This window comes from Echinops telfairi, unplaced genomic scaffold, assembly GCF_000313985.2.
Source record: "Echinops telfairi isolate 266 unplaced genomic scaffold, ASM31398v2 ScPeMD7_443;HRSCAF=831, whole genome shotgun sequence".
In the NCBI taxonomy this organism is placed as follows: domain Eukaryota; kingdom Metazoa; phylum Chordata; class Mammalia; order Afrosoricida; family Tenrecidae; genus Echinops; species Echinops telfairi.
In genome coordinates this window covers 56,436,122-56,458,165 of record NW_022104341.1, presented here as the reverse complement: position 1 = coordinate 56,458,165, position 22,044 = coordinate 56,436,122, and the positions used below count along the sequence as shown (strand labels likewise).

General features: G+C 45.4%; 1 protein-coding gene across 1 annotated transcript in view; it reads right to left on the bottom strand.

The window, feature by feature from the left end:
• WLS (Wnt ligand secretion mediator) overlaps positions 1–22,044 on the bottom strand; it is a 130,981-nt gene that overhangs the window by 60,431 nt on the left and 48,506 nt on the right. The window contains exon 2 of the mRNA XM_004699341.2: positions 19,316–19,588. Coding sequence (XP_004699398.1) covers positions 19,316–19,588 — 273 coding nt within the window. The remainder of the gene's footprint in view (positions 1–19,315; positions 19,589–22,044) is intronic.

The following is a 22,044-nucleotide window of genomic DNA, read 5'->3' as shown; positions in this document are numbered from 1 at the left end:
TCCGAACCATCCACGCTGGCGAGTGTTCAAATGCTGGAAAGCAAACGCGCTGATGGCTCTTTTCTACTTGGCCGCCCTCACCGTGAATGTGGAGAGAACACATCCTGGGAGGCGTCAAGGATGGCAAACCCCAAAGGGCGTCTTTGCCCACTCCCAGGACACCATCCACACAAGAAGCACTTAGAAGAACCATTTTGATAGCTACCGAAAAACAACCTGCTTGGCTCCCTGCTCCGAATGCAATTAGAGACGAGAGCTTCATTCACACTGAATCTAAAAATAGGCAGTGGCAGGGTGTGAAGACTGACAGCTGCATTCCCACACAGGAACCAGGAAAGGAAAGGGGTGGCTAATTTAGCTTAACAACTTCCAAAACAAACAGCACACAAGAGCCGGGGATAAAGGGGACACACACCAGTCAGTTCTTCAAAGCGCTCCAGGAGGAATGAGGTCACTCTCTGACCGTCCATTAGTCCTCCCCAAACCCTGATGAAACCGGATCGGTATCTTGCCCAGATCTGCTCCGGGTCTTTCAGAGTTTGGATCCCAAACAAGATGAGGAAGAAGGGCCAGCACTTTCCCGGCCTAACTTCCCCGCCCAGCTTTGGACACCCTCCAGTGAGGAGGAGTCCCTGCCATCTCCAGATAAGCTACTAAGATAAGGGAGCGCATTTTCTACACACACACACACACACACACACACACACACACATCCACACCGTATCTAAATGCACTCTGCATACTTAGCCTGGGGCAACATTTTCAAAAATGTTGTTCAGGAAATAAACGGGGATCATTAAGGGGTAGAAACCAGGAGCAAACCATTTCTTTCCCTTGCCTCGGACTGAAAATGTTTTCCAGTTTGCTTCTTCAGGCTGCCTTGCCCAGGGAGGGGATTATGGTTGGGCTTCAAAAGAAACAAGGGAATGCTTGTGGACGGGTAGCAGATTCCCTCTCCAGCTCTCCCACAGATCCGTACTGGCTCTCAGGGCTGCTGCCAGCCAGCTAAATGTCAGATCACGGCACCCTAGCATTCCCTCACCACACTGCCTCCATCGCCCTGGTGACTAAGCTGTTTCAACAGCTGTGTTATTGCTGGAGCCAGGCCAAAGTTACTCACACAGAGTATTTGTCTCGTACAGCTATGCAGGGAGCTATAGCCCGCGGGATTTGGGGGTTCTACTGGCCGATGAGTTCCCCGCCTTGATCACTCAGCCACATCATTCGCTCACAGTGAACTTCAAGGGGCAAGGGGATAACATTGGGCTGGCACCCGGGCTTCTGGGGGATGTGCACAGTCATGACACCAGAGGTTGGGGAGCATGCTTGTGTGTGTCTGTGCGAGAGAAGGAAGCCACCTGACACAACGGGACCCGAGGGTGAGCCCAGGAGATCCGTATAGCAGCTCACACCACTCACAGGGGTCTCGGGCTGGGTTCGCCTGTTCGCAACTTGTCTCCTGCTTTCTCCCTCATTCTTTCCCTGGGAGTACTTGCTCTTTCCTCGCAGGTAATGTTAACAACTTCTTTGCAGCTTGTCTGCCTTGACATGCTCCACTCCACAAACTTGCCTCTGTACAGAAAGGCTGGGACGAGCCTGTGCCTGGGTGCTCCCCCCTCAGCCTCCTGTGTCCTCACAGCATTGAAGATCGTGGATGTTCACATCACGTAGGAAGCAAGGAGGGCCCAGAGGTGCCTTGGAGGAAAGGCTAGCGATCTACTTCCCCCAAACTCACCGGAAGCTCTGTGGAGCACAAGTCTACACAGACCCATTCAGGCCTCCATGAGTCTGAAACGCCACAACAATAGGTTTAGAGTCTGTCTGTCTCCCCCATGAATCTATAACAATAGCCCTTTGCCCTGCGAGTCAGGCAGTCCGGTAACCAAATAAGTCACACCCAAACGTCCTTACACCGAGGATGGGATGTGGTTTAGCATCTGCTGCCCTTGCTTGCTGGTAGGTAGTTTCCCTATCTGGTCCATGCTAGGCTGAAATCTCCGTTCATGAGCCTGGTGAGGCGGCTTCCATGCCTCATCCTTCTCAGCAAGAACCACCGGGCTGTGTGCACTAGCACTGACGATATCTCAGAAATGGGCATTTTCTTATCAATATAGTACGGTGTACTAAAGTCAAATGAAATAATGATTCTTCAAAGCTCAGACTTTTGAGAGTTGTATGAAAAGAGATTTTCAACCCACCCAGAGATGCCCCCCGCCAGATATACATAACCATCTCCAATCCTAAAATGAGGAAACGGAGGCCCAGGCTCACACTGTGTAAGTGTGCCGACTCAATCTCTTTTCCACTGTAGAACCTGGTCAGGAGTTCAGGAGACCTGCTAGGAAAACTACGCGCTCTCTGTATGATTTGAGGAAGTCACTTGGCAGGTTGTTTTGTTTCTTCGTGAAATCCTAAAAGTTGGATCCTACGATTATTAAGATCCTAGCTTCTAGCTTCTAACATTCCATGAATCTGGAAACCTGTAGGCACGCCTCCGGCCTGTTGGCCGCCTTCCTACCAGGAAGCATCACAGTAAAAACACAAAGCTATGAGACAATTCCTACCCTCAGGGCACTTATAGTGGAGTTGGAACGACGAGATATAAACATGAATTTGACTAATGCAAGAATTAAATGGAAACGCATACAAAATACCCAAACACCAGACGACAAGGTTGTACTTAAGAAAAACACACACACAGAAACACTATCATAACAAAAAGAGACAAAAGTAGAATTCACCGATGGTCCCTTCCGGCCACAGAAGTATCTGTGCTGCCAGGCGAAAGGAGCCCAGGTGGAAAGCACATGGGAAAAACCGGCCGCCCCGAGCGGACCTGTGTTTCACCAGGAAGCTTTGTTTCCAGCAAGTTTCGTGAAGTGAAAAGTCGGCTGGAACAAGCTTTTTATTTCCGACCCACCTTTTCTTCATTCCCATGAATGAGGAGGGGATACAAATGAGCACAGGCAGCCAGGGAGAAAAATAATATGGCTGGTGGTGTCTGACCTCTTGGATTCCTGCTGACAGAGAAGCCCGAGAGGCAATATTTAATTGTGGAAAAACCAGCCTTGCGCTCCTCTTATCTTTTCCTCGGCGACTTAAACCCACAATTACTGGCAACCCCTAGATGCCGAGTCGCTCAGCTGGTGGTGGCGGTGATGACTGTCTCTGCAGCTGCAAAGCAAACGGGCAGTTAGATTTTTGCCTGAATGTGGCCCTAACCCAGCTTGATGACTCCTTCCATTAACAAGTTCATAGATGCCCTCCCGTTGGGAATACCACCATGCGAGAGGTCCAGATTTCGGACGAGGAGGCAAAAAAAAAAAAAAAAAGGCAATGTAATTCCCAGCTGTTGTATAATTCAAAGGACAAGCTACGTGTCTCAAATGCTGAAGCCCACATTTCATTGTAGCACTTAGATAAGTGGTTTGCAGCTCATTTTTTTGAGGGTCTAAATTCAAATTCCTTAGCTGTGCCATCCATGCATCAGCTGGCTCCTTTGTCTTCTGGAAATTTAGTTAGATCTCCTTCTCCAATGGCAATGCTCTTGTGTTCTCCTACAAGTGGGCTTACTATCCTTTCCCTGCAAACCAGGTCATCTTCCTTAATTGGGGTTTTGAGCGCGTTAAGAGAGGAGCCCTGGTGCCACAGTGGGTAGGCATGTGGTTGATAGTTGAAAGGTTCATCAGCTGAAATGCACCAGCCCCGTCAAGGGAGAACGATGCGGCAGTCTGCAGCTGTACAGATGACAGCCTTGACAAGCCGCCGGGCCGTTCGGCTCTGTCCTACAGGGTCGCAATGAGTCAGAAGTCAACCAACCGCTGTGCGAGAACCCTAGGGATGGCACACATGTGATCTGGAAGAAGTGCTGAGCACTCACAGTTCAAACCCAAACCAAACTAGTTGCCATCACATCGGTCCCCACTCGCGAGTGTCACAGTACACTGGCTCCATCAGGTTTCCAGGAAAATCACCAGCCTTTTCTTCCAAGACAGCTTCTCTAACCTTTCGGGTCATCGTCCAGTGCTTAACCCGTTGTGTCATGACAAACTCAAGGCTGACTCATAGAGATCACCTATGGGTTTCTGAGACCATAACTGTCGATGGGAGTACAAAGCCCAGTCTTCCCCGGGGGAGCTGCTGGTGCTTTCAAACTGCTGACCATGCAGATGGCAGCCCAACACATAACCACTACACCAGCAGAACTCTCAAAGGAGGGGCCCAGTCAGTCCTTTCTTCCCTCCATCCTAATGCCTCTGCTGAAGATCTCGTCTTGCTCCAGAAAACTCTCTCATTGCCAGCTCCGACCCTTGTCTTCCTTTAACAGTTGTATGGCCTCAGGAGGTTGTCTCCCTTCTTCTGCTCCGATCTTGCCCTTGTGGTGGTGTAGAGGATTGGCTGGTGGTTTCCAACTGTAAGCAGCTTAACGCATAGCCTTTACACCACCAGGGCTCCTATAGACAAATACAATTAAACTATGCCCCGTAGGCACATTCACCTATGGATTTTGATCATTTCACACATCTTCTAGTGCAGTGTGTGTGTGTGTATGTATGTGTGTGTGTGTGTGTGTGTGTGTGTGTGTGTGTGTGTTACTCAAACCAGTTAACCTGATGTTGCTGAGTGAATTCTGGCTTCTGGTGAGCCAATATGTGTCACAGAACAGCACGATTGCGTTTTCATTGCTAACCTTCTGGGAGCAAGCCTTCCTTCCCACTGCTCTTGGGGCCTGGATCCTGAGTATTGACTGGGCTTGAGGTGGCTCAGCATTTTGAACACAACATTCCTTCCCTTAAAAAGCTATTTTGAGATATGACAAAATACCCATTTATAAACTATCAAGGGTTCATGCGGGAGGGGGGAGCGGGGAGGGAGGGGAAAAATGAGGACCTAATGTCGGGGGTTTAAATGGAGAGAAAATGTTTTGAGAAACGATGTACAAATGCGCTTTACACAACTGATGTGTGTATGGATTGGGATAACAGTTGTATGATCCCCTAATAAAATGTTAAAAAAAAAAAAAAGAAACTGATTGTGATAGCAATTGTACAATACTGCTTGATGTAACTGAACTATGGAATGTTATGCTATCTGTGCTAACTCCCAATAAAATGGTTTTAAAGAAAAAAAAAAAAGCTATTTTGAAAAACAGAGATGTAAACAAAGACAAGCAATGTGGATTTCTAAAATCATAGTAGGATCGATAAAGACTTGGATCTTATATCCTGGGCATAAGGTGAACACGTAGCAGGGGAAAAATGAGTGAGAGAAAGAGAAAGGAGATGGAGGAAGAGGTTGAGAGAGAGAGAGGGAAGGGAAGGAAAGAAAGCTAGAAAGAAAGGGAAGAAGGAATGAAGGAAGAGGGGAAAAGAAGAAGGAAGCTATGTTTGGCGGGGGCGGTGCTCAGATGATAGACTAAAAGATGTCCCATCCTCCATGAAACTCTTTGAGGTTATTTCTACACTGACTCACCTAAAAACGGCTTTCCTGTGTTGGTGTCTATGATACATTTTTTAATGTCAGACTAAAAATACACTTCCAGCACACCAACACTGTCTGCCTACCCGAGGACTAGAAATGAGCAGAAGGCTACACATAAGTGAGTCAACACGAAGCTCACTCACGAACAAAGAAGGACCCATCCCACCCGAGCGGCACCTTTCTAAAGTGGTTCACACTTGAGGGTCTCTTGAAGCACCTATTACAAAGCCAAAGGGGTATTTATGGGATTTTTATAGAGCTGACGGATCCTCCGTGAGTCACGGGCTTTCGGCATCAGAGTTGGGATGATGGGACCTTAGGGGTTCTCTTGCAGAATGGCCCACTCTGAACAGGAAGGCACTGCAGAGCACCCACACTGCACTCCAGTGAGCTCAAGGCACTGGAGGCGCCGGGTCACTTACATGTACAAACCTCTGTTCGCAGCTGGGAGACCTGGGGTAGATCACGTAACCTCTTTAGCCCCCCCATTTCCTCATCATGTCAAGAAGAATTATTGGGCTGATTAGATGAGAGACATTTGGTTACAAGTCACATGATTTCACCCACACCAGCTGAAGGAGCAAAGTAGCTGAAAGAACACGGGCAGGCGTGTCTCAGGACAGTGCTGGCAAGCACCAGGGGCTGGAAGCAGAAACAGAGAGCGGGCAGGTGGAGAGTCATCTCTGGGAGTCTGTCAGAAACATACGGTGTGATCCTTTGCCCTCCATCCTTTTCTTGATAGCTGTGTCTTTCTTTCTCTCCGCCAACCACCTGTCTCTGCTTCTTCATAGACCTGGTGAATGATGGCTAGCCAAGTGGTCCTCGGTTTCAATGCCAATGAAGATGGACCTCGAATTATTGAATCTCAGTTTCTTACACAAGAGAATATGGATAAAGCCCTTTGGGTCAAGAGTCCGTGGCTAAAGCAGTAAGCTGAAGCTGGGCACTGATGGTGTTATCAATTGCCCGCTTAGCGGGAGTGGTGGAGATGGGTTCACCGGAGGGTAAAGGCTAGCAAGTTCTGCAGGAAAAGCGTACTGGGCGCAGACAGGTGACTTTGCCAGATGACCAGCAGAGAAAGCCTCCGAGTTCTATGGTACTAGATAGAGTGCTTTGTAAAGAAGGCACCATTTAGTGTGAGCTGTCCCTGTGGGTCACCATTATTATCCCATCAGCCAGCTTCTGCTTGATTACTACCAGTGACAGCCTGCTCACTCCTGCAGAATCAGCGCTTTCATTGCAGGACAACCCCATGTCCTAGAACTCTTCTTCCTATATGTTTTCTAAGATACTAAACTTAAATATTTGCCATCTTCTCCAAACCTTAACCACTTAAGAAGGCATGATTCAACTTGTTAGTCAAGCCAGGGCTTTCTTTGTAGTCTGAATATGAAGAGCAGGCAAGGCACCAGACTGCCTAGAGAACAACCTAGACTGGAACAATTAGCAACGTCTTCTCCTTTGACAGCTGAACTACCACTTCTTTCACTATCACCACAAGGGGGCTTCAAAAATTCCATGGACAAATGGGACTGAAAGGCAATGGAATCTTTCTACAAACTTTTTGAAGCTCCCATTGTAGTACTAAAAACTCATGAAAGTACAGGGAGGAATGGAAATCAGTGGATAGAGAGTCTGTTGTTGGGAGAAGTCTTTGGTTTATTTTTTCCAGTTTTGAGTCCTTTCTATTTTTGCGAGTAAAATGTCTACCTTAACTAACAAAAGATTTTTCTACTTAGACCTGACTTGATTTTGCTTTGAACTTTCCTGCCTTTGTCCTCTGGCGACCCTAAGGGAAGATGTGTTTAGGGAGGCAGAAGCACAGATCACCTCCCCCCACTGGGGATGCCAGCTGAGATCTGGTGACTGCGCTCTGCATTGCTATTCATGCTATTCAATGATGTCACTAGGCTATCATTTTAGCAACCAGGATAGACTTGTTATGGATGCAAAAGAGAATCTCATTTATATTCTAACCTCAGAACAGGAAATGAGACATGTGGGTGATCTGCAGCTGTGGCACTATAAACAGGTCCAGGCTGCCTTCTGCATAGATTCTAGACTACACTACAGATTGGGAGGGTTTTTGAAAAAGACAGAGAAAAATATACACCATTTTAAAAATAACTAGCTGAACTTGTGTCTTAGAATATCAGAGGCCAATGATTTGGTAAGGTGCATATTGACCTGTATAGGGTTGAGTTCTTATAGCTATGGACCTAGCTCTACTGTTTGTGTATAAATCAGAGATGCTGCTTTGCATCAGTCTAGCTGTGCTGGTGCGCAAGTATTTCTGGGCTACAAGTTTCTTCCTGTGTTCAAGGAAAAGACTAATTCTTCCAAATTGTGAAGACATTCTCATTTGAAAATATAACAAAAACCTCAAACTCTCCTAATCTAAAATATGCATATATGTAAATATGACTGTGATAACTAGATTTACTGGGCCAACTACACCTGCATGGGAACACGTGGATGGAGTTTAACCAGGTAACAGCTTGATTGGAGGACAACCAAGATAAATGCTTTCTGAGGCTGGCATCTTATCTCTCTCCCTGGTGATTGGTCCAGCGTGCTTGAGCTACCTATTTGCCTCAACTGTGTGCTGCACTACCTGTAGGCTGAGCCACCTGTGGATCATGTAGCCTTACCAAGCATCACTAGAGCTTAAGGCTCCTTTGAGACCTGCTTCTGTACACTACTGGTAGATCCTTTCACTGCACGGACATCGCAAGAGCTCAAGACCCCATTGGCGCCTTCTTTGCTACCCGCTCATACTACTGACTGTTGCTGCCCCACCCTGCTGTCTACTGCCTACAGGCAGAGTCTGCCTGTCTTACCTTAAGGGGAGACTCCACTGTTTGCTTCCTTGAACTTGGACCGGCAGCCCTCATGAACTGAAGGACCTTCCGTGATAACTGTTCCACGAAGGTGAGTTGAATTGAGCCCACTGTATTGCTGTGTGGACTAATTAGCCCCTATGTTCCTTCTTGCTGTATAAACATATATATATATATATACATGCTCTGGTTTTTTTTTCTCTAGCGAATCCTGCCTAACACAATGACCAACATTTTACATAAATCATCTAGCCCCTGAACTCATGCCAGGTTGCCTGGTTTAAAATTCTTAGACCACCAACACCCTACTGTCCCAGTGCTAAAAATCTATACCAACATGGTCATTGTCTAGTAAATATTTCCACAAATTAGTCAACACCAGAAACCTATGTTTGTCAAGACTAGAGACCAACTCAATACAATCTACTTCTGGGTGCTCCATGGACCAGAAAACCAGTGGACCGCTGGAAGGAAGTGTCAAGACTGGAACCACCAAGTATAACGTCATGAGAAGATCTTGGAATGGTTTTGGAAAAGCCCAGCTCTGTTTCTAGCTTGGATTCTTTCACTTGGAAATGAATTACATAAGCCTTCAAGCCAGATATAGAGAACCAGTACGCTCTATTGTGATGCTGTCCAACTAATCTGCTCCTTAGTAATCACACTCCAAATAAAACAATGCCAAAGGTTCCCACACGGCGGCCAACATAAACATGTTCACAATGAGCAGTTCCAAAAGGAGAGTTGTACGGATGGGTCGGAAGATTCGTTCTCCAAAAGATAAAGAGACTCCAGGAATAAGACTGAGCCAACATCATGTCCCTGACCTTGACTATACTGGATGAACCATCATTTATGGAGTGGAGGTGGGGAGTTCAAGAAATTCATGAAAAACTCCATTATCTTTTAATTAAAAATTTCCATCAATCTTCTGAGCCCCCTTGTACAGCCATCTCCTAAGATTTTGCCATTACTTTCTATCTCAAACCAGTATGTAAGGCTGGTCACACTGGTAAATTCTAGGTTCTGCTCTTTGATCTGAGCCTGGTGGCCTAGTGGTTACATGCTGGGCTGTGAGCCCACAGGTCAGCAGTTTGAAGTCTCCTCCAGAGAAAGACGGGGCTTTCTCTTCCTGTAAAGACTGACTGTCTCAGAAACCCACAGGACGGGGGCTGTTTGACACTGTCCTCTAGGGTCGCTATTGGCTCGATGACTGTGAGAGTTTGGGGGGCCTTGATCTAAAGGGGACGCACAGTTTTCTAAAGAGTTCTACTATGTTAATCTATTTGAAATACTGAAAATTTACCACCTTCCTCCACACCTTCCTCCACTGAAAACCTCCAAGCCCAACTCCATTTAAGTTTCCTGATTTATTCTGTGCTCTTTTCATTAGATTTTTCTTGGGGGTTGGGAGAATATCATCAGACAGTAGAGGAAAACAATATTTGAAGTTTTTATCGTTGTTGTCATTGACAGGGATTCAGGTAGAAAAAGAAAATGTAAAGTTTAACTTTTTCAACTACAATAAAAAATATCCATTCAGCAATGTTTTGTATAAACAGAGACTAGCGTGGCCATGATCAATGGAGGCTTTGTTTTCTGAGAGGCAAGGAGTAAAGGCAGTGATAAGAAAGTGGGGTTAACAGATGTCTTCTGAGTAGTTGCTTCAACACGTTTCATGAACGTGGACTATGTACCAAGGAGGCATGGCAATCCAATGGTGCAAACACACTGTTGGGAGGAACGCTGGTGGTTCAGTGGGAAGATTCCCATTCTCTAGGCAGGAGAGCAGGTACCTGTCTTTGGAAGCCTGTGTATTGCCATGTAAGTGAACAGGTGTCAGCGGAACTTCCAGACAAAATGAAGAGGGGCTAGAAATAAAGGCTGGCAATCTGTTTCTGATAATCAGCCAAAGAAAACTGTATGGATCAAAACAAGCCAATCTACCACGCCCTTCCCCTCCCCCACCCCATCCCCCAGGAACGGTGCAGGGTCCAGCAGCATTCAGTTCGGTTTTACATGAAGCCCTCACAAGTCAAGGGTCAACTCAACAGCAATTCATCACAAATGCCACTTCCCTCACAGCCTGCACAGTTGTTGCTGGTATCTAAAAAGTACCATGGACTGCTCAAAGGACACATACCCAATTGTCTTGGAAGAAGCAGGGCCAGAGTGCTCATTTGAGGCAAGGACTCACATACATGTGAGACTTGGTCTGACTTGCACTACTTCTGTAGGACTTGTTGTCAGGGAGACCAGCCCCTGGAGAAAGACATGACGTTTGGACTACTAGCGGGCAGCGGAAAAGAGGAGGGTCCTCAAGGTGATGGACTGACGCAGCGGCTGCTACAGGGGCTCAAACATAAGAGCACCTGTGAAGCTGGAAGGGGGCCAGTAGGGTCCCCTCTGCGGTGCTGTGGGTCACGATGTGTCGGAGACAACTGGACGGTGCTTAACAGCAACAGAACCCCTCAGGCCCATTAAACTATCTTTGTGGACTGTCTCCAAATGGCATCAGAAACTGGGTTTAATCACAACTCTTGCAGATGGCCAACAATGCATTCATAGGCTTCCCTGACTGCTTTCCTTCTACAAACGCATCCCATCATTTTGGATAATGTGGCAGTTTATCTTCGACAGTTAACAAAGCCATTGGACTTGAAAAGTGGCTGGGTAGTAATAGCTTCCTAGTCATTTTCTTTTACTAGAACAGTTTTTTACAGAAATGTTTTCCATTTGGGGAAAACATTATTCGTCACTTATAGAACTAATTCCGTCATGGCATCCAGTCGTTTGCAGTGAGGAAACAAGTAAGTAAGACTTTACACTTGCTTGCAGAATGGGTGCAAGAAAAATATACTTTATTTAGTCAGAAATAGAAACAGACTTTTGATTTTCCCCAATTCTACAACATTTAACACTAGTTCTTCAATCTAGGAAATTTGGAAACCGACCCCCACCCCGCTAAAAGGTTTGTTTCTCAAGACAGATCATCTATCTTGGGGTTTTTCTGCCCATGACTCTTTGGGTGTCTGTGTCAACAACCTCAGGACCTGAAAGCTAGAAAGAGACACGTCCAGAAAATTAAAAAATCATCTGTCTTTGATCTCTATCCCCTCATTCCTCGAAGAAATTCCTTGCAGAGTCTGAGGGTGTCCCGAGAATGTGACTTGCAGTTGTAATCTTTAGATTAACATTCATTTAGAAGCAGCATTTTAGCCCACCCAACCCAGTGTTTCACCAACCTACAGGGAAACCTGCAGGAGCCAGAACTTGATGGGCCTGCCTTTGTTTTGAGTGACGATAGTCTCACAAGTTGTCCACCAGAGACGGGTACTGTCTGGGCCACTCTTCCTGAACTCCTTATTCGTGAAAAATATTTGAGTTTCTCTCTCTGACAGGTTTCCACTTTACACAGGTTCCAGATTTCATAAGTTTACTGTACGTGCACTGAATTACTGATAACACGCTGTCGAAAAGAGGGCAGAGGACTCCTAGTTGAACAGTCTCACGAAGGAGCAGTAACACTCATCAATCATTTGAGATTAAAGAAGCAGAACAAAGCATTTGGCCCAGAACAAAGTTCAAAAGGCTCAGATAATGAAGAAAGTTAGAGAAAGGAAACACAAGGAGGAAGTGGAATAAGTGATGTTTTATTGTGGGGGCAGTAATCAATGCTATGAAATAAAGTGTGTCTGAATGAGAAACTGATTTACTCTGTAAACTGCTATCCAATTGACAATAAAAGATTACAAGGCTGAAGTGGTTTAAAATAAAAAGAAAAAGAACAGCATTTCTGGGAAGTGCTTTTGGAGGGTAAGTCCATTTTCAAATATCAGGATTCGCCCTTGCAGAAAAATCTAAGCCCATCATATAGATACAAAAAACAAAAGCAAACAAACAAACCCACTGCCACTGGGTCAATTCTGAAACACAGTCAGGTTTCCAAGAGTATAAATTGGTGGGAGCAGCTGGCCTCCTCTTTCTCCAGAGGAGGGGCTGGTGAATTTGAACTGCCAACCCTGCATTGAGCAACCCAATCACCCACAGCACCCTCACCGTGGTTCCCGATCACACAGAGAAGTATTCATTTTCCTAATGATTAAACATATATCTAGACTCCAGCACACCAATAATGGAACCAACAAGGGTCAGGCGGACTTTTTCCCACCTGCATCCTTTTCAGTCTACTCACATTCTTCAGTTTCCTACGTTTTCTAAGTAGAAAACAGAGATCCCATGTCCCTTACAATCCTACAGAAGCAGCAGCTCTGTGCCCTGACAAGAATGTTCAATCCAGCCCTTGAACAGGTTAACAGAGAAGCCAGTGTGGACGCAATCACAGGAGCCCTGGCGAGGCAGTGACTACGTTCGCAGGCGGTCGATGCTCCTGGGTGGGCAGTTGGAATCCACTCTCTGTCCCCAGGGCGAGCGTGCGGCAGACTGTGTCTGTGGTTTGGGAACACTCTGGCGCAGCTCAATTCTGTCCTACAGGGTTGCCATGGGTCGACTTGGTGACAATGGGTTTGGTTGTTCTTTTCTTTTCTTGAATCTATCAGAGATTTAGAGGTTTGTTCTTACTTAGAATTCCCCGAGAGGTCCACGACAGTCATGACCGTGGTACCTGTGCGGAATGTGTTCCAGGATCCCAGTGGGCACCAAAATCCATCCAGTATTTGCATATAGCCTATGTACATCCTCCCATACACTTTGAAGGATCTCTAGGTTACTGATAGTAATGGCGTATGTAACATAAATGCTATGTAAATAGCACGTAGCAATTCTTTTAGCCGTGGAGGGATTACTTTGACCGCTTAATTGCATCCCCCACCCCAAATATTTTCCACCTGTGGTTTGTTAAATCCATGCAACTGTGGTTGTAGAACCTGTGGATACGGAGGGCCCGCAGGACTGCTCTGTCCCAGCAACTACATGTCTCTGTTTTCTCCTTGGTTTTTCTCCAGTTTTTGTAGACCATTGTTTTAAAACTACCACCATTGAAAAGTTAAACTAGCTATTGATTTTCATATATCAGTGAATGACGATATAGAGTTTAAAAATGCTTCTCTTCCAAAGATGCTATCTTAAGTTAGGGTTCATGCTATCGCACAGGGCTTTGATAAAATGCACAGTGTCATCTGTCCACCACAATAATATCCTGCAGTGCAAGTTAAACTATGGATTACAATGTTTTTTACATATTATGCAAGGAATATCTTCTCTCTAAACAATCAAATGTGATTTCCAGATTCTCCCCCTAATTGTGTTATTATGCCTTGTCCTCTATGCCACTGTTTCCTTCCAAAGACACCAGCCTAACGAAGCCCTGGGATGGGTGAAACCACACCCAGGTAAGTGAGTGGTTTCTGGTGTCCTGATGCTTTGTCCAGAGCTCAGATTCTAGCTAAAACCTGTACTGATTTTAAACCAAAGGACTCTTTTAGAGAAATAACCCCATGTGGTTTTAAAGCCATTTCAAATCTGTAGTCTTTATTTTATCTTCTTTAGGACCCTTCCGTAGCAGGTGAAAACTCTGACCAGACACTTTGTTGGAAATCCCCGCTATAATTTCTTCACCCAGATTTGAAATCCCCTCTCACTGTCTGAAATCTTTCCCAGGTTGCCTGGAGAAACTTAAAGGGAAAAAAAGAAGAAAAAAAAAATATATATATATGGTTGGCTCTGACTTTTCTTTGCATTTGAGGTAACACTGAGGGTGAAATCTGGGATAAATAGGAAATCATCCACAAAAAGGATCTGGAGCCCTGCACCCCCACAACCCCTTTTCCCCCGTCACAGTGACTGCTGGAAGAAACCCAGCCAGGGTGAAGAGCAAGCGGGCAGCGAGGCTCATGTGTGAATAATCTGAGGCTCAGAAAAGAACCTAGACCTCTGGAGTTTTATGAACATAATTAAAACATATGTACACATAACCAGCCACAAGGTCAGTTGTTCAAAACCACTAGCCATTCCTCAGGCGAAAGATGAGGCTTTCTACGCCTGTAAAGAGCGACAGCCTCAGAAACCCACAGGAGCATTTCTGCCCGGTCCTGCAGGGTTGCCAGGAATCGGAATCGACTCGATGGCGGTGATTGGTTTTCTGAGTGGTAGCAAACAGCAAAGCCATACCACATCACTCCTTAATGGAAGCCTGGCTCAGTGCCCACAACAGGTTTACAGAGAATAAAGTTTAGAGCAAATAAAACCTTTCCCACACATCCAACATGAGAATTTGTCAGACTAAAGCCAGAAGCCCCACATTTTCCTCCCATCTACTGTTCCTGCTCATCAGGAGTATTTTCTGTTGGTTTTCTTGCTGGTCCCATGGTTTCAGGTATTTCGGTCATTTACTGAGGGGGCCGTCAGACATGCATCTTGCTAGATTTTTAGTGTGTCTCTATTCAGTTAAGCTTTGTGTCACTGGGAAAATAAGGGTGGGTGGGTTTTGAACAAGGATCTGTTTGTTTGTGCAAAGGGGGTGGGAAGGGAAGATCAGAAAGAGCAAAGGGGCAGGCAGAAAGCGACAATCTCTGAGCATGTTTAAGCAGTGGGTAATTATTTCTGTGTGAGGATGCGGGAATGTGTGAAGATTAGCAGTGAGACGTGAGGCTCGAAGCAGCCTTGGGCCAGAAGGAAGACCTGGAATGCCAAGCATTGTGTGTTAGTCACTGAAAGTGTTTGGAGCAGGGGGGGAGGATAAGATTAGAGCTGTGGTTTTCATGACGACTAATCCCATTAACTTGGATGAACTCTATCCAAGGCACATAAATAAGGATCGAAAAGAAGCCTGAATCTCAAAAGTCAGGCTAAATAGAAAATTATAAGAACTACTCTTTACTCAGTATTCACTATGTCCGAAGAGCTTGACAGAAACGAATTCATTCCTCAGAGGGAGGTGGTGAATTGGACATTATTACTCATATTTTACCTATGAGGAAACGGAGGCTCATACTGAAATTTGCAGAGCTTCTAAGAACTACAGGGTTTTAAACCCACCTCTGTTTACTTCTCAAGTCTATGCTTTGACAGATTCTACTATCTGGCCTCCTTCTCTGGATAACAACAAATCGGTGAACAGATTCAAATGAAAGCCTGGGTCCATCCTCTGAAGAGTATGCCAGCAGAGGAGGCAGCCTTGAAGATGGTCTCCAATGACCCCCTCCCCGGCATGCACACCCTTGGATAGCCCCCTGCTCGAGTGGGAGTGTGGACTGGACTGACTAGCTAACTTGTGATAAATAAAAGGTTCCAGCAGTGATGAGCTGTCACCCCCAAGACACTGTGGCTTCTGCTATAGGCACTCCTATTGTCTCTAGTTCTTTCTTGGATCATTCACCATGGGGCAAGCCAGCTGCCACATTGTGGGGCAGCCCATGCAGTGAGAGACTGAGCCTGCCAACAACCACAGGAGTGATGCTGGGTGGGAATTCTGTCCCCTTAGCAAGCCTTCAAGCCTGCTGATGAGACTTTACATAAGGCGAACAGCTTGATTGAACCAGACACTTCCAAGCTCAGCTATGCCCAGATTCCTGATGCTCAGAAATAGAGAGAGAGTTAAGTGCTTGCTGCTTAATCTGCTAAATTTGGGGGGTGATTTGTTGCACGGCACTAATTCGTCCAGTAAGCCTCAATTATTTAATTTCTTATTATGGAGTTCTTGTTTTCTTTTATGCTTGGCACTCGGAGAAGAGTCTGTCTAAGAGAGATTATACCTAGACTACACGACCCACAACCAGCCCAGGTAACAGAATGCTGTGTCCAGGGCCTCAGCCCCCAAGCTTAAGTCAGTCAACCAATCTATCTCATCGTGCCAGGACTTCTCTCCCTGGCTTTGTTCTGCTCTGAAATCCTTCGGAGGACGAGGACGGCAGCAACAATGCACACCTCAAGGTGCTTAAGACAGTTCCAGCCACCTCGTTTTAAAACTCATAGAAGACCCTTCCCGTCCTGAAGCTCATGCATTACATGATTACATGGCACAATACTGTTGGAGCACATATCACAGCCTTTATATCACAGGTGGGGATCGTTTGGCCCTCGGGCGTCATAGGGCCCCAGAACCATCGAGGCCAGCCAGCGTCACAGACCTCACTAGAGAGAAGCCGTTCCAGCCATCACATTAGGGGTGAATTAATTAAATGTTGAACCAAAACTAGCAAGCTAATGTTTAAGTTGATCATTTTGTATGGCCCATGAAAGATGTTAGAAGTATCCCAAGGGCCCCGGGCAATGAAAAGGCTCCCCACCCCTGCCTTCCGGGAACCATGTCTTGTTCAATCTTGCACCTTCAGCGGCTAGTTCTTATTAATGTACAGTTCTTGGTGAGCAACGTCTGAATAAAGAAATGAGTGAGTCAGGCAATGGGAAGAGAGCAGAGAGTCCCTCAGGGGACTGGAAATGAGAACTTGAACGTGCCAGGCTATTGTACAAGCTGGCCTTTCATATCAGCCATTTCTTCGACTTAGAATGCTCTGCCACTTTCCTCCACTTCTTGCTTGGCTTTTCTTTACCACTCACCTCAGAAATCTTTGCTCCAGTCGAGATGCATGAACACAGTCTTGTGCACGCGGTCTCTCTCACACAACAGCGTGCCTACGATGTCTTTCTTTTCCCTGCTCTCCTGCCTGTCTTGATGTTTCACTGCCCCCCGGGCACACCGTGGTCATAGGAACTCACACACGGCGTTATGAGTGGTTTGCTTATCTACTGTCTCCACTTGATTACAAGAACCTGGAAGACCATGGCCTTCATCGGCGTTCACACCCACCCGTAGTGCCCGGCAGTAGCAGACCCTCAAAACCAGTGTAAAATCACCAAATGAAAAATGAAAAAATGAAAAAAAAAAAGGTGGAATGAATAGAAAAATGAAAACGTCGCATCCCATGACATTTTCTCATCGCAATCTCTTTGTCAATCAAGCACACTTCTCTAATTCACCAGCAGTTACATTACATTCTTCACGAAGAAGACTATTGCAGATATAAGAAAACAAATTGTCTCAGAGTACTTGAATCCATGGATAGGCCCTGGGAAGGCGTCTTCACCCATGATTTTGTTGTTGTTGTTGCTCCCTTTATCCCCCTCATCCTTGATCCCATTTCAGTCAATAAGGTTTTCTCCCTAAGGTTCGCTGGAGTATTTCCAGAGGCCACACCAGGATCGGAGCCCTGGTGGTGAAGTGGCTGTGCACTGGGCTGCGATTGGCAGTTCTACCCCTGTATGCAGTTACAGTCTCACGGGGCAGTTCTACCCCGTCCTATAGGCTTGATTTGAGTCGGCATCCACTTGGTGGCAGCGAGACACATAGAGCTGTTCCCCAGAAAGTTCTCTCCACGCCCATGGTATGTTTGTATGACTCCCTCCCTCAGAGTCCTGAACTGCAACCGGGTACACTAGAACAACACACTGGAATAGAAGAATACATGCTTAAAACGGCTTCTCTTTTTTGGTTTTGTTTTTCTAAGATGATGAATAATCTGTAATAATAGCTTCTATGAATGGACAGTTAGGTGGTTTCCAATTTCTTGCTACTAACAACATATGCCCACATACAAGTAAGGCCTTCCAAAATTCCAAGGACCATGTAGGCCACGTAGACCATGTGGAAAAGGACCATGTAGGCCAACCTATTAAAGGCACAGGGATAAGTCACCCATCTCTGATCGGAAGACCTAACTACTATGTCTCATTTATCACACCTTCTCTCACCTTCTCCAGACACAGGAAATGGCAATGAGGCTCTTTGTTGGAACTCTGGTCCAGTACTCTAGCTAGCAGGCTGTCCACACATCTGGGCCTGGCCAGGGAACAAGGGTGAGGTTGGCTCAACTGACCCATCCTGAGAAACTGCTAAACAGTAAGGCCATAAATCTGAGTTTATTCACCACAACCCACTCTCTGGGCTCAGCTGCCTTAAGTTTGGTGGACTGCCCAGCCAGCTCCATGAAGAATAAGGTGACCGATAGGGAAGAGCCAGACCCACAGTAGCCAATGGCTCTGTTGGGGTTGGGGACCCCCGTGGACATTTTCCAAAAGGACTCCAGCAGGAGTTTAGTTCTGCCTGTGATTTCCGTTTCCAATCTCTCCTCTCTAGGTTTTGGTCACAGTGATCTCCATTCCTTAATCCCATCGTATCCCAAAGGGATGCTGTGGGGCGGACTCTCCCTGGCTTTTGGAAGAGATACTACCTTTCACGATGTAGTGGGGTGAAGGGCCCGTACCCACCCTATTCACCACATTGCTTATGCACCTGAGTGTGTGTGTCCAGACACATCTCTATTCCGAGCCCCCTCTCCCGAGGCCACACCCAGTCCATGTGAGGAGGGGCTGCCAGTCCACCCGGAGTAGCCCTGCGTGCCCAGGAAGGGCAGTAGCCTGCATTCCCATTTTGAAGGGATCTTTTTCCAAGGTGATGGCTTTGCTCAAAGCCCAGTAGGAAAGAGACACTTTGAAGGAAGTTGACCTTTCCGGTGTCCTCCCATTACTCCATTCAGGCGGAGCTCCTTGAGAAAACAAATTCGAAGCATGTAACAGTGAAACAAGCTATTTGTATTAAATGGTTGCATGATTTTAATGGGAAAAACATCTGCAAAATGTAGACATTTTTGCTCAAAGCGTTTACCCACGCTCTCACTAGAGAGGTAAAAATGGCTTGATGGTTCGGTCAGGGCTCTGAAGCCAGGCGCTGACTTTTGATTGCAAATTCTGCCTTCCTCTAGTCGTCTGATTGTGGGCAACCTCACTAGTGCTCACATTTTTACCTAGAAAATGAAATAATGAAGAAGCCTCCTCTTTCTCCCTCCCCACCAGAAATTGTTAGGCTTCTTGGTGGGCTAGTACACGTATCGTGCTCAGAAAAGTGCCCAGTGAGTCGGACGCAATTAGCTACGGTCAACTCTTGCTTTAATTGCTTTTGCTGCTGTCAGAACTCGCGCTGAGAAAAACCCAAGGGGGAAAGTCCCCAAAGCAAGTGGAGCGAGGGAGTGCGCACTTACGGATTTGGTTGTTCAGCTTGAAGGCAATGTCCAGCTGCAGGATAAACAGCATGAACTGGAACCAGGGGCTCATCTCCATGGAGGGGAGGGGGATGTGGACAGAAAACACAATGTCATTGGCTTGGATTTCCTTCAGAATTGCTTCATTGAAGTCTCGGATCTTGTCACACTGGTTGGGTCCCCAAGGCATCATCCATTTTGTCTTGTGGTGGTTTTTGTGGGTGTCCACACATTTTACTGACATGTAGGACACTGCTGTCGTGGGCCCAGGAGCTGAAAAGAGAACGGTGTTCTGTGTTAGATAAACCCACCACTGTCTTCGTTTCCCTTTTTTGTAGAATTCCTTCTATCGCTTGGGATTATTATAGCTGCTGAGCCGAGGTCAGCAGTTCGACATTACCAGCTGCTCTGCAGGAGAAAGATGAGGCTTTCTACTGCGGTGGAGATTTTAGTCTCGGACACCCGCAGGGGCAGTTCTCCCCTGTCTTGAGTTAGAAAGGACGCAACAGCAATGAGTTCGTTGCTTGTTTGGGGCCCTTTAGTGACAACAAAAACACTTGTTGCCGTTGGAGTCCATTCCAACTCATGGGGAGCCCGTGTGCAAGAGTAGAACTGCCCCATAGGCCCTCCTTGGCTGACACCTTTACAGAAGCAGAGTGCCAGGCCTTTCTCCTGCGGCACTGCTGCGTGGATTTGAACAGCCAACCTTTGGGTTCATAGTGGAGCACAAGTTATTTGGACTACCTAGTTTGAAGCCTGGTTAAACAACTTAGTTGACAGATGTTAATCTTGAGTCAGTCAGACAAATCTATACGAGCTTCAGGACTCACATCTGAGAAAGGAGATGATTGTTGTCAAATGTTCTCTTGGCCCTAAAATTCTGTAACGCTGCTATTGACAGAGAGGAAGGAACTATGTTGACTTCAGGATCCCACCTACTTTGGCACTTAGTCCAAGGTAACTAGAACTCAACCATTGGCTGATACTTCAAAGAGGGTATTGAGTAGGATCCCCAGCCATTTCAAGAGAGAAAGTCAACTTCGAAATATATACCTTTATGCAAAATTATTTTTGCGTTTGATTATATAAGTTACAAGCTTATTGTGGAAAATCATCCAAACCTGGACAATTTTAAGTTGAAAACAATATGCACGCCAAACCCAACACAGAGAAGAATCACGACTGAGGAAAAATACACACATCAAAGTAAGATGTCATTTCTATGGAGGTGCAATTTGAAAAAAATTAAAAGTGAATTAATTTCCATAATTAAAACCACATACAAGCATTCACACATATTTTTGCAAAGTAGGTCATATCATATATCCTTCAGTAACCTTTTCATTAACTTTGACAACCAGAATAGCACAGTGCTGAATAATGTCAGTTCTGGATTCAACCAGCTTGGTGTCAAATCCTAGTCACTCCTGAGCAATACTGGAGAAATTTGGGGCCAGTTATGAAACCCATCTAGCTTTATCATCTCTTAAATTATGGTTATAGCATCACCTACATCCCCAAGTCACTGTATGCATTAAACAAACCAATGTGTAAAGTGTATTCAAACAGTGCTTAAACACAAGAAATGTATATTGTCTATTTTTCAAGGGGCTTCCAATAACTCATGGGGGGAAAAAATTAAATGATAATGGAAATTTTCTCATAAATGTTTTGAAAGTTCCTTGCATTGGAAAGGAGCCCAAGTGGTGCAGGGGGTTAAGTGTTGCTGGATACAAGGTCCAGAGTTTGAGCCCACCAGCCACTTCATGGAAGAAATATAAAATTTTCGACTTGTGGCTGCCAAATATTACCTATTCCCGTATTGGTTTGTAAGGACTGAAAATAAGAGTAAGAATAAGAATTCTTTAGCTCATATTTTAAATTAGGAACTTAGACTAACTTTTCCATCTTTGATGTACTATCTAAAATGTTTGTGGCTTTCTTAAAAATAAAGAAGTTTCCTATTTTATAGATATCTCTGTTTTCCTCCCCCTCCCCCCATGCTTTTATGCATAGGCAAACTTTCTCTCAAAACTTAACACAATTTTCATTATCCTTTTATGGTTTCATTTTTTAAATGAATTTCATACATCTGGAATTTATTGAAATAAGGTGAGATTCTAGCTTGATTTTTTTCCTCTAAATATTTAAATGATCTTTTATTTTAAAAAAACCTTCATTTCCTCCTTATTTATGACATCCTCTTATCATATGCGTGCCCATATTTTAGTTGACTTGACTAAATCCTCTAGTCTCAAAAACCCTTTGCACAGCTTAGAATCCTGAAGATAATCCATGACATTGACCTCCATTCCATGGACTCTGCTCTCATGGGCCACAACACTGTTGTGAATCCTGGCTATTGATGTTTTCTATTAATATAAGAAAAATCAACCTCCCTCTCCCAATCGATTTCAGAGTTATATGTTTAGGCTGAGTTGGGGTTTTTGTGTGTGTGTTGTTTTTTTTTTCATTGAAATTACATTAAATCTATCTATCATTTTGGTCACCATCAGCATCTTTTTTTTTATATTTAGTCTTCCCATGTAAGAACAGCCATGGCACATTGGGCCTGCCACTCAAGTACTCCCTCAAAGCAAAAATACTTTCTTCTGTTAAATTGGCGTTCTATAATGCTAACCTTCCCGACAAAACCGCTGAAGACAAAGCAGGTGAATAAGCAAATGTGGTGAAGAAAGCTGATGGTGCCCGGCTATCAAAAGATATAG